The 13,829-nt window shown below is 36.5% G+C and overlaps 1 protein-coding gene across 1 annotated transcript in view; it reads right to left on the reverse strand.

Moving 5' to 3' along the window:
- Positions 1 to 13,829, reverse strand: part of LOC104126339 (transmembrane protein FAM155A) — a 169,597-nt gene that overhangs the window by 11,750 nt on the left and 144,018 nt on the right. The window contains exon 2 of the mRNA XM_009638895.2: positions 356 to 527. Coding sequence (XP_009637190.1) covers positions 356 to 527 — 172 coding nt within the window. The remainder of the gene's footprint in view (positions 1 to 355; positions 528 to 13,829) is intronic.

Here is a 13,829-nt window from a genome sequence, read left to right on the forward strand (position 1 = left end):
CTGGACTTGCCTTTCTTTTTCTTTTTTCTGAATATTGCATGACACAGAACCTCTTTTCCTGAGTACTGCATGACACAGAGCAACAAAAATCCTCCGCCAAATTATTAAGTGTAAAAAATAACCAGAACAAATTTCTTCTAATACGTTTGTTTTGTAAAGTTAGTGACTGTGGCAAGCTGTAGCGTAAACGGGCAATACTAAATGTGGGCTCAAATCCTAGCACCTCCGAGAAATCTTTGTGATGAAGAATGCCTTCAGGCTCTCCTAGTTAGAGCTAATGGAGGAAATATTATCCACGCTCTCCTTCACATTTAGACTTATGAAAACAATTGAAATTAGCTTTTCTATACTATACCTGTACAGATGAAACTTGATAGTCCTCCATAGATGACATCATCATTGTCTGGTAATATAAAGGGACACCTCGTCTGAACCTCCAAACAGTATTGCTTGCAAGGAATTCTGTTGCTGCAGTGAAACTGTGTGACTTCAAAATACTGGGAACAGAGCCAGGCTTTGTAGACAGTCTGGAAAAAGAGAAGGAGCAGAAGTATAGATGGATGACAATAGCACTGTCATTATTAGAAGAACATACTGTACTACACACACCTACATTAACACTGCTTCTGAAAGCAAATTTTGAGAGAATATCACCTGGGTAAAACATACTCCTAACTTTTGACTATCTTCCCACTTCAGAAATGAAAACTCCAGCCAAGTCACCTAAAAGCAACAGTTAGTCAGGACTAGGCTTATCCTATTATTTTATCTTAGTTTGTAAACAGATAATGTCTCTTAGATGCACCTTTTCATTAGACACGTGCACGCACACCACACACCACTGTCAGTGTACCTTATCATATACAAACTGAGATCCTAACCTCATTTGAAGCTGGTTTGGGAAAAACATATGAAAGTAAGTGCAAGAAAGAGCTTACATCTGGGCTCAAGCCAGCTCTGTTCTTTATATCATCTAGAGCTAAGCTACCAGGTCGCAATAGATGGTGCTGCTTCCCTTCAAAAAAACCCTTATCCGATCCACAGTATTAAAACACACATTAGGGTTCCTGAACGTCAACAGCTGTAGACTAGGGGATAAATCTGCAATAGTGAGGACCAATGTCTACATTTGGGAACTAAAAGGAACATATTAAAGGTGCTGTCATCTGATGCTGTGTAGGACCTTTGAATATTACAATTATTATTACCGTTATTCATACAGAAAAGCAAAATAAACACGTGGATTTCAGTTTCTTTTGCCTTTCTCTTCTGAGCAATGACCTTTGTCATGAGAATTATACTAGCCTTTTGGACACAGAAAAGTTTCACATGTGATCGTGCAAAAAATAGATTAAACACCAGGCTATGAAAGTGATGAAAAACCTGTATGACTGAGTACGGAGAGGTTTGCTTGTTTCCCATTGTATTTTCCACATATCTGTTTCAAAGTACATTATTTACTGGCTAGATACTTGCTATCTATCTAGGTTGTTATACAACAAAAATTTCCTTTTTGTATTCAGTCAGAATATCTGAAAAGTTTAGTAACTACCTTTCCTTTATCACAGGCTGAAAAGCAATATATCAGATGATTATTTTCCTTTTTCCTAGACCTATTTTTAATAAAAAAGCAAACATAGATTAAATTTTTAAGCACTGAAAATTCAAAAACTGACACCTGAAAAGAGCAACCTAGCTGAGAGTTTGGTTTGATTTCAGTATGCTTCATCTCATCAGTTATAATTTTTATTAGTGTCAGTAGCAGCTTAAATTGTATAATTAACTTCAATGTATTAGTCCCAGAATCACAAAACTTTTATCTTAGCTTGTTTGCAATGGTGGCAGATATGGGTAAGGTTGCTAGGTGATAAAATGAAACCTTTATCACTAATCTATGGTTTGTGATTGTCTCTTTATAGTAGCTTTTGCCTACTGCATTCTGCAGAACACGATTTTTTTCTTTACAAATTCAATTTTAAATGTTTACAAAGGTTTCTCATCTACAGTAAATGATTAATGAGAAGGAAGACTAGGCAATGTGTGTACTTTTTGTTCTTAAACAAAATTCTAAACAACAAGTGGTTTTCCCAATGTTGACTATGTCCCCTATCTAAGTTTTAATGCTTCAGTTTCTGTATTGACACTTGCAACAATAAGAGAAATACAGTAATTGGTTTTATATTTTTAATTAGTCAGAGAGCATAGCCTATTGGTTGGAGACAGGAATGTTGGCTCTCACAACAGATAAATATTCGCAGATGTTCCTTCCTGATCACTAATACTGTAGATCCATTCAGTATGAATCCTCATTTACTCTTCCTAGAATAGATCTAAGAGTAGTAAGTTGGTTTGTGAATCATATCTGAAAATGTACATCAGTTTATAGGGAGTGTATTGAACAGCACACCATACATGGTAACAAGAAGACAAGCAAACCCATGTGTCTACTTAAGCAAGACAGGAAATAAACGTTTATTTAAGAACAGAAGTAAATAATGCAATCATAGGCTTCTCTGAACGTATTTATATATCCAATATCAGTTCATACACATCATCTTCCTTCTCTGATTCACAAGTCCTCCGCTTTGGCTCAAAATTTGAACTCTTGTCCGTATTTTTGAAGAATGCATGAGTATAGCTGTTCCTGAGATCTATTTCTCACATACATGTCTCCCACTCTGTACCTGTTTTACTGCAGCCCCCTTCAACCTTGTCTGCAGTCTATATTGAGATTTTTAATATGCTGGTCCCATTTTGCTGTTTTGGCCAGTAAGGCTACATGGAAACCAAGATTTTCAGAGTTCTGTCTGGATATGAACTTAGGTCATAGCCCACTTCAGGGTGAGATGCTGATACTTATAATCCTTCCTATCCCCACGCTCTGGTTTATTCAAAAGAAACTTCAAGTTTGTGGGACAAGATACCTCTGCAGAACACTGTAAGATGTCCAAGACTTAGTAGGTGAAACCCTCAGAGTGTCCTGAAAACTAGCCTAGAGGATAGGAGATGCTGGTCTTCAGCCCTTCCCACAAAGATCCTCCATGTTTCCAGGTCTTTTTCAGGCCTGAGAACTGACATAAATAAGTCTCAGCAGTTGGAGGAGTGAACATCATGAAAAAGCACCAATTTAACACTTGAATACTTATAGTAGAGCTGAGGTGAAATTTAAAGTCACATCTGGATAAGGAAAGAAAAAGATCAAATCCAGATTTGAGCACTAGAGAAGGTTCAGCCATAGTGCCTAGCTGTTAGCCCACTGCCTCCAGAGCTTTGGCTGTGCTAACTCATATATTTCCAGACAGTGTCCAGCCATCCTCTGGGAAAAGGCATATTCCAAGCACTGCATCCAGTAAGCAGTTTTGATATGGCCATGCTCTTCTTTGGAGAAAAAGGAAAAAATATAGATGTCTGCAGATGAGCTGTGCTAGGTCAGCTGGTAGACCAGAGAGTAGTCCCTCTCCACTCTCACTTAACAGTACAGATGTGATTTAAGTGCCTACTTTCCCAACAAAGACCCCAAATAATCTGTCCTACCCTTCTTGGGCATCTTAGACTTTCTAGGCACCAAAGATTTTACACAGAAATCTTGCTTTCGTGACTGAGGATGTGCTACCCAAGAGAGACTACAAAAGCATAAGAGCTGAGCTCATATTTGTGCATACTACTCACTGCTCAGCAGCCTTTGCAAGAGTCCCACAGCTGACCCAGCTGAGTAAGTAGACCCAGGGCAGTCCAAAGTCTTTTCTTTGTTTCAATGATAGTGAAAGGTGACTTCTTTAGCTTAAATATTAGAAGCCTGTGATTTGGAACTGAAATGTTTTGAAATATCTTGAAATTTTCCTAATAGCGAAGCAGACATATGGCCTTTGATCAGTCAGTATTTCTTCTTATATGCAGGAAAATACAGGTTTTGGTTGGTTGGGAATTCTGCTGTATCTCATAGCGAATCCCAAATGCCAATTTCCAGAGTTTTAAAACATGCACTGTATAACAAGGCCTGAAGCTATCAATGAAAATACTTTCTGCTTTTCCTGTAATGAAACATTGTTTCTGCCTGGCTTCTCCCCAACACCCCATGCCCCACCCCTTATTTCACATCTGTTCTGAATTGCATGATATCAGTTGCTGAGCTGAATTGATCCCTGGGTATCTGTGAAAAATAAAGGCAAGATTCCCACACTGTCTTTTAAAAACTGAAGAAAGGATATTTTTTATTAAAATATAAAATATTCCTGCCATTTTTTCCACATCAATGCTTCATCCTTGCAACCTAGCAACCTAGCAAACAATACATCCTCCTCTCAAGCATTAACAGAATATTCTCTTTCTTTCTCACATAAACTATGGCATAATGAGACACAAAAATAACTCTCATTTCTGGAATATTTCTCTTAAGAAGAAATATTTCTCTTAAGTGTAACTCAACTGCATGTATAGGGAGTATTTAATGCAGCTTCACCAAATTAGCTGTCACTGACAAAGGGTATAGAAGATCTGGTTTGAGGACATTGGTACAATAGTATCTTTGTCTTCCTGTGGTGGCATAATCTCTGCCAAAATACAGCTTTCCTTCTTAAGCAGATGTTATTGCTCCAAACCAAAATAAGCAAAAAACCCAAACAAACCACTAAATTTAGAATGATAACACCTCTTGTAACCAACCGTTAGCTACTACCTCTCATGTGAAAAAGGTCATGTCTAAGCATCAACAGGTTTTGTGTGTGCGTGGTCATAGGGGACAGGGTCAATCTGCCTCATAAAGCCCAGGAAAATGTTCACAAGTGAGCAAAGTGCCTCACTACCAGGTTTCCAAGACTCTTTTCTACAGTCTAAAGCTTAAAGAGTCTGTATTGCAAATGGTAGCTGATATGAATTGCTCTGAACAGGAAAATTTGTAAAAGTGGGAGCCAATGAAAAATTCATAATTGCATATATTTATACACCGTTTTCCCTTATCTGCCATATGTTTTCTGTTTTTTATTTCAGGATGGTATGCATTCACTGCAGTTCTAAGTGATATTATGACACTGTATTCTGGCTGCTTCTTTCATTTTATTCTCTGCACTTATATTGGGTTTTCTCTGAAGACAGAGAAAAGATGGAAGGTGGATGTGAGGCAAAGACCACGTGTTAAATAGCCAGAGGGCAGGAAAATCCTCCAGATTTTCCATAAAGTAAAGTTTCCTAGAACAAAATTCTTGGTCCTTCAAAACATGCACCTTCTCAAGATTCAAGTCACTAAACCAAATGTTTTGGACTACATTTCAAGGAAAGCAAAGAGGGGCTGTGGAAGTGACACACAAGGCTTTCACTTTAATATTTCCTCAGTTAAAGAAAACTAAAAACTAACTCCCAACATGAACTGAATTAAACTGGTTTGTAAGATTGGGAAAGATACATAAATTATAGAGAAAATATAAGAATACACAATTATCAATAGGTTTTGAAGAAACAAGAGGAAATCTAGTGATTTTCACAAAAAAATCAGTACTTCAGAAGACAAAACCATAATTTTTATTAATAGATATCTTGTGAATTTAAGTCATGCCACCAAAACCAAATACACAACACAGATTTTGGATTTCTTAAATTTATAATTTCTGCTACATATTATGATCTTGTATATATGCTGCATGCATGTAATGAAGAAAAATAATGAAAACTGACTTGTATTTTCAGCTGGTTTGGGAAAACCTTTGAAAAATCATAGCTGCTGATAGAAATCTGGCAGACTGATCTGAAATAATGGAAAAAACCATATCGTTCCCTTGGGTTTGGTTTTCCTTTTTTTTTTACCAAGGGAAAGTAATCAGATAAATTGGGTTATTGATGCATCATGGCAACCACATATAAACATTAAACAACTGTATATAGCTAAATATCTTTTTACTATGAACAGAACTTTAAGCTCTCTATATTTGAAGGAGATGCAGTCCTGGCTATTAGACAAGACACTACGTTGGAAAGATAGTATCACATAAGAATAAGGTTATCTTCCATGAACAGAAGCATAACTAGAAAATTTCAGAAGGGTTTAGTGGTAATTTTGCTCACCTGAATAAATTAAACCTACGTTACCTTGTTTCTGTAGGAAAATCCTGAAAAAATATACTTTTGCAAAGTGCACCAATCAATGGTGGCTTTACATACCTGTATTCACATGCATGGGTGCCTAGCCAGAATGATCATCATCAAAATCTTGGCATTTGTAAATGATCAATAATATAATGAAAATAATATATTATTAATTAGGCAACCTAATTCATTATTTGGCATTCATTTTATTTTTACTGTACAAGTTTCAAGCCAATGTCTGGAAGTGGGAAAAATATTTTAGGATTTCAGTCACCGAGCTCCCATCACAAACAACCACTTTCAGAAATTCAAGGAATGAACACTTCACAGACAAACCAGACACTAAACTGCATTTGCTTGTCAAATCATACACAGATAATAAATAGATTCAGAGTTAAAAGGAAGAAAGTGAGGTTGTGTGTAGAGAATTTTGAGAAACTAAACCAGCACAGTGTGTGCTTTTCCCCTCAGGACATCAGGAAGGACACTTATATTTGTCTCTTTGTGCGAAATGGTAGTCCAGATACTGTCTCTTTTTAGGCTATTCTGCATCTCATATCACATGTGAGGTTAGACAGTGTCTCACAGTTAGTCTTTCTGGTCCCGAAAGGCCATCAGACAGAACTATTAGGTAATATGTCTGCATTATTTGCCTAGAGAGGAGCCAATAGCTGCTGCCCACAACGTGTGCAGTATCACCAGGTAGAACAGCGCATTGGCTGGCCACAGCCCCGGTCATTACACCAGCTGACTTGCAACTGGCTGTGCAACTGCACAAATCTAATTTAATTGTACAACCAGTATTTACTAAGACTGCAAAAATTATGGGAAGATGAAGTCGTATTTACTATGGATACGTGCCCACAGTCTCTCTCCCTCCCCCTCTCCTCACTCACTCATACATGCACAATACATGTGATTCTAAATAACCTAATTCCTGTCAAAACAGATTGAGTACGTAGCCTGAATCATCTGAGTCACACTGCATGAGATGTATCAGTAGAGCAGAATAGGAAAGCTCAATCAGTTTCATTCTCTGCGGCTGCCAATTCTTCATAGTTTTCAAGAGATGAATTCAGTTCTTTTCTGCCCCTTCCCCCATCGTTCCCAACTGCCGTTGCCATCACAGTTCTTAATGAACAGTGTGAAATTTCTTGGAAGTACTTACTCCAGCTAGTCTCTATGAAAATGACTGTTTTTTTCTCACTGAACCAAAATTTGATGTTATTGGTTGGATTGTCAAAATAATAACACGAAAAGGAACCTAGAAAACATCAAATAGATCTTAATGTGTAGACGTGGAGGATGGCGGGAGGGAAAGATAGTAGAAAGACAGAAGTCACAAAATAAAATTTCCTGAATCAAATTAAATTTTAACTGCTTTGCACTGGTGCTTTTCAGCCATATTCATTATGCAGTATGAAAATTAATTCTTCAAACAGAGAACAATGTAATAATTTCACCTCCCATTTGAAAAGGAAGAGGGCCCTCATGAACTTCAGAAGTGCTTTGTTCACTGAAATTTTCATTAGGTAATTGTACCTTATTGGGATAAAGGAATTAACAACATTGCCTTGAGACAGTGTGATATGATTCCAGTTCAACTTCTCTCAAAGCCTGCAAGTATTTTGAGCTAAACTCTGCAGTATATGTATACTGAGTAGTACCTCAGGCTGTGACTGACTAATCAGTTGATTTTTCCAAGAATATTCGTGGAATACTTATTATGTAAGATGAGTTTTTTCAGCAGAACTGGACGCAGAAACAGCATTCATTTTAAAAAAAAATATTTCTGGGTTGCAGAATGGTGATGTGGCCTTCAAGTATTTCCTCTGTTCTACCCTAGTGATCCCCAGCCCATGCTGCCTCATTGACAACAACAGTGAATAAGCTGCTGGAGAGCAAGATCCTTCCCTTCCTGTCAGCTTCAGCTTCAGCATATGATTTTCTGCAGCCAAAAGTAATGTTAAAGATTCTAGTATGCAACATACTGCCTATATGCAACAGGTGATGTCTAATCTCTGCCTGATTCATAGAATTATGAATGTATGAATTAATTATTTAAAGACATTATATGTGTGTTTAAAGTTAGAGTATATGTTTAAATCCTATGCTTTGCTTTTCTTAAATCTGGGTAAATTGTTGCCTCTGTGTGTTATTCTGTGACATTACCAAAATCCATAAAGATGTCTCTTCTGGAGTTTCCATCTCAACCTTTCTATGAAAATTTTTTAAAGTACCGACTTCAGCCTAACTTCCTTTATTTCATTTTAGTTTGTTTTACTACCCCATAACCTTAAAGGGTAGGGTCACCAGGTATATTAGGGAGTTAAAAATAGTAGCAGTTCTCTTCATGAGCTGAGATGTCAATAACACAATTGGACAAAAGCTACCGGTGAAGGCTGGAAAACCTTCTAAACCTTCACTTGCCCCAGCAAAGACATCCACTCATCCACTCTGAACTGTGCCTGAACATTGGCCAGGCAAAGATGAATATATCAAACCATATACATATATAGGAAATAAGGGGATGAGATTTTAATGTAACTATGGGTTTCATGCCAGCAATGAGGGACCTCAGAAGAGCATGCCTATCACTATAAAAGTGATAAAGCTTTTGCTGTAAAATTCACTTTAAATCTTATGCATGCTGTACAGCAGAGAAGAAATAGCTACTGTCACCTACGAACTAAAACACTGTCTGTGCGGTGCAGTCTCTAAAAGGCTTTTTATACTTGGATCACCAGAGTATTATGTGTTGATTTGAATGACAGTGCACCTTCTTTAAGAAACACTTGGGTCAATCTCAGTGTCTGCTTCATGCATCAGGACCTGAGATATCATGTTGTACAAGCAAAGATGTCTTTTAGACAGCTAACAAGTGTATTTTATATAGACTACACAACGAAAATATAGATGGCTAACTGGTACAAGATCTGATTGAGTCTGACAAGGGTAGTGTTACTAATGTGAACTCCACCAGGAACTTTGTCAGTTTTGAGCACTAAGGACTTTTGGCTTCAGGAAATGTGCATTTCACATGCGTATTATGGAATAAAAACCAGCTCTTACGGAGAGCCTTCTGTCCATGAGAGCTGCGGGACTTCTGGTGGCATTTCTCTTCTGATGACCTTCATTCCCAGTCCCATTCTGAGACTGTGGGCAGCCTCAGGATCGGGTTGGCTAAGCACACAAATAGTGCAGAAATAGTGAATGGACAAGAGGGATCAATCTTCCATAAGGCATCTTTGCCAATGAGAGTCAGTGGTACCGTCAGGTGATGAAACATTATTTATTACACGCAGTAGAAAACATATTACAAAACAATGGCTTTCAAGTATGTGTGTTGCTGAAAATAAGATATTTCACAGGAACATGCTTTCAATGAACAGGAGTTAAAAAAATATATTTTTCATTTTATTTCAACACTATCAAAATCAAACAATTTTGACTGGGGAAATATTTCTCAATAAAGTTCAAGCATTTTTTTCCAAAGAAACTGTTTATACAGCCAAACACAACTTCATAAAACATTCATTTAAATATACATCATGCTCTTTTGTGATTTATTACATTAATATTGACTTGAAGTTGTTCTGCTTTGTGGAGAAGTTGCTTTGTACATGCACACACACACCCCTTTTTGTTTTTTGGGGAACTTTCATTTTTGTTTTGATTTTTTCTTTTTTAAAATCTAATCCAGAATGAGCATATATTAACAATCCGAGCTTCCTGTACAACAGACATTATATCTTCTAGTTATTCCATTCTACATGCATTTTTAAAATTCCTTCTGTTGAAAGGCTGCACCAGGAAATGAGAATGTCTGTTTCGTATTATGGAAACTTATGCCTGAAATTTACAGTAATTTGGGAACAAACACATCTGTCTGCTGGTTATTTTAACCTTTGATTTTATTTATATTATATTTTAATGAATACTTTCTATATCTGCATGGTTGGAATATCATAAGATAAATATTTTAATATTTATACAGAAGATCTCGATGCCAGTGAATACAAATTATTGTATTAAGAGACAAAAACTTTTAGCGTTTCCTAAATGAAGGTAAATTAAATAGTTAAACTTGTTTCTTTCCTTATTTTACCTATTATATGAATAATTTAATTTGAAAGACATGCATGCTATTTTATTTGAAGATAGAGGAAAGGTAAACCAAGGTTGAAATTTATTTGCCAGAACACTGTTGGTCTTAGCTTCAGTTCATATACTCCATAACAAGACTTCTTTTAGCCAAATAAAATTAGAGGAAAGACAAGCTGTTCTGTTCACATCTTTGTTGTTTATATTGGAAAAGACAACCAGAAAGATGCAAATATGCCAGCTCCTAATACAAACATGTTTCTTTGATTATGGAGAAATTACTGTAGAGGAGATGGCATCAATGTCTCACTGTCACTTTGGTAAACATAAAGAGAAATTAGACACAGAATTAGAAGAGATCTATAATGTTTGTATCTGCCAAAATAAAAAATTAAGCTTCTGCAACAACCAGTTGTACAAAAAACAGATCCACCAGCCCTGTCTTTCTGGTGATTAGCCAACCAAATGACTGGGGTCATCATAATGATTAACTTCACTGTTGTTTTACAGTACCCTAAAACCTGAACTCATCATCTGTGTTAGAATTCAGTCTTAGTTCTTACTTAATATCACAAAGAAACTTTCTTTTGAAGATCATAAACATCCCTTTGGGTGAGTTTAAAGGAAATTGAAAATTAGATAAGTCATTACAGAAATAAGTAGTCTGGTGAAAAGTAAAAAGGGGGCACTAGCTTCTGATTTTGTGAGCTTAATAGTACTCTATCTAATCAGACACTGTATTAAAATGTTCAAAAGATTAAAATAAAACATATGAATAATCCTTAAAGTGTCTAATCAGCTTCCCTGGAAGATCTTGGGACCGCTGACTACAAGTCAGTTTGCAATGGGCAAACATACAGCTAAAACGTGCCTTTAGAGGCATCCTATTAAGTGTGGTGCCATCTTAGGGAGAAACAGGGGATTTGGGGCTCAGCATTTTTCATGTTTCGTTTGCGTTCCTTCACTGATGGGAATACAATAATGATATCCAAAAAGATACTGTGTCTTCCACAGTGATACTGTGGAAGAGTTACACACAAATGAAACAAGATGAGCTTGTAATGAATGCACTAAATCACTACCACATGATTTTTATAGCATTATATGTACTTAACTTTGCCATCACAATAACACGTTTCTCCCCTCTTTCTTTTCATAAAGGATTGCCTGAGTTGTGCAAAACTAGTATTTATGCAAACTGTTGTAGAGGGAACTATTACTTGCTGAACAAAAGTTTTGTTTGCCCTCAGATTTTCAAATGTTTACTTCATTGCAGTTTTTCTAAGATGATTTCATGTGCTACATGGGGTCAAGTCTGAATGCAACTATCTGCTGACACATCTAACAACTTGCATAAGTCAGTAACATCAGGGAAAATATTGAGATGCAGAGTTTTGCCCTTCAAATTTACTTTCATTTGTTGTTGCTACAGCTTGTTCAGCAAATAAAAGACAATGTTGGAAGACTACCAAAGAGCTTGAGAATAAAACACCAGACCTGCTACCAAAAATTGTACAGTCTGTCATTAAGAAAAGTTAATAGACCAAGTGGGTTGAGAGTAGAAAATATTCTACTTTATATTTCAGAATGAATCCTTAATTCATCCAGACACTCTCTGACAAGTAAACCACAGACATATTTGGAAGCTAATAAGTTGGTTAAAATAATATTTCAAGGTGGAATAATAAAACAAAATATAATGGTAAGATGAGAAAGGCTAATCAGCCTGATTTCTGCAAAGGTAAATTTTCTCTCTAATGAATTAGAATTCTTCCAAAGCATAAAAATGAAAATGTGAACCTGGTGACAATTTATTTAGCCCTTCAAAAATCCATTAACAAAGTCTCTAAAAAAGGTAGTAAACAAATTAAATTATTATTGCTTGAGAGTAGTATACAGTCACGTATACGAACTGGGTAAGGGGAAACAAAGGAAGGAAAAAAAACAATCCAATTTCATCAGTACAAAAGGTTAAAAGGAGGGTGTCTCAGGTTTTCATATATGCTATGTTTTGCTTAGTAATGTATTAGTGCATTAGGGAGAGGGCTAAATAACAAGAGAGCAGGTGTACAGAAAGAAAAATTTAATCAAGTCCAAAAAAAGAAATTAAAGTTCAAAAGAACTGAACACTTGCTGAATAGAGAGTGAAGTTCAGTGCTGAAGAATTGAAAGAAATGAAACTTTGTGAAGAAAATTTGAGCTGCTTGTGTACCATAAGGGATTTTACATTTAGTATGTGAGTCCAGGAAAATAACCTGGGTCTTGCTATTTAGTGAGCTCTGCGCAGTTGCAGCCAGAAAAGACAAGTGGATGCACAAATGCTGGGAAATGAGGTAGAAACAGTCTCCTGCAAAGCCAATGCTACATGCTCACCTGGTATACTATACACAGAAACGCATAACCCCACCTTGAAAAGGAGGCACAAAATTAGAGAAAAGCAGACAGCATTGCCATCACTAGGACCTCTGAAGAAAGATTGGAAGACTGAACTATGAAACTTCAGAAAGGAGATGGTGGCAGGAGAAGGTGTCTAAAATTATGAGTGTTGTAGAGAAGAGGGAAAATTTTCTGATCTCTTTTTTTTATGTCCCAGAACTAGGGAGTAAAGAAGTAATAAAACTGAAAAGTCTCACTATTGAATTAACAGAGTGAAATATTTTTCCATATAATGCTTAGACTTGGCAGTCATACATAACATTTTCTTGAGAACATGAAACTAAGATTCAGAAAATGATCTTTCTAAGGTAAGGTCATATGTTCCTTTGTATAGTTAATAGAGGAAAAAAGATTGTTGAAGACCTTCAGGGAGCAAAACTGTGCCCACCTTAGATACTTTGTATAGGTGTACTGGCTCTTTCTTTGAAGAACCTGTAGACATTTTTCACTTTTGCATATATAAAGGCATTTGTACTTTAGGAGAGCTGCTGCACTAGACGCTTAAAATGCAGATGTGCACAAGGTGGCTTGGATAACTTACAGTGCTAACAGAAAGAGTACAAATAGAAACAAAGTCTTTAAGAAAATCTCTCAACTTTCAGATTTAATGATTAGGAAATATCCGTGCAGTTGTTTATTCTGAACTTTCTGGCTTCTGCCTATGCAAGGTCTATTGCTGACTACTGTGGAAACAAGAATATAGATGTGATGGCATATTGATAAAGTCCTGCAAGCGACAGTTGTCCTGTGGACAGTTGCCTCCTAGGGAATTGCTCCTAATTTCAGTGGGTGACAACAGTGAATAAATCATCTGCCAGTTTTATTGATGTGTACCTGAAGCACATGACAGGTTCAGAAGGCTTCTACGCCTTGCTGACTAAGCACTGGACAGTCGTATTTGTCTCCAAAGCCAACGGGAACCCTACAAAAGCGGACAATGGAAATGCATGCTATGATTTGTCCACACTGTTTAATAAAATGATGAAAGGTAAAAAGATATGTGTTCACTATACTAAAAGGAAAACTTAAATGTGTAGTACAAAAAAAGTGCTGAAGGATAAATTACAAAAGAAAACAGATTAGCCTTTTTATAATGTAAGTCCTTAGTTTAGACTCAGGTTCTCTAATTACCTTGGTTCTTACACATTGTTTCCATGATGACTGCAAGTCAACATAAATACAGGCTGTTAAAGTAGCTGAACCTCCCCACATCT

Source organism: Egretta garzetta, unplaced genomic scaffold (genome assembly GCF_000687185.1).
Source record: "Egretta garzetta isolate BGI_Z169 unplaced genomic scaffold, ASM68718v1 scaffold165, whole genome shotgun sequence".
NCBI lineage: Eukaryota > Metazoa > Chordata > Aves > Pelecaniformes > Ardeidae > Egretta > Egretta garzetta.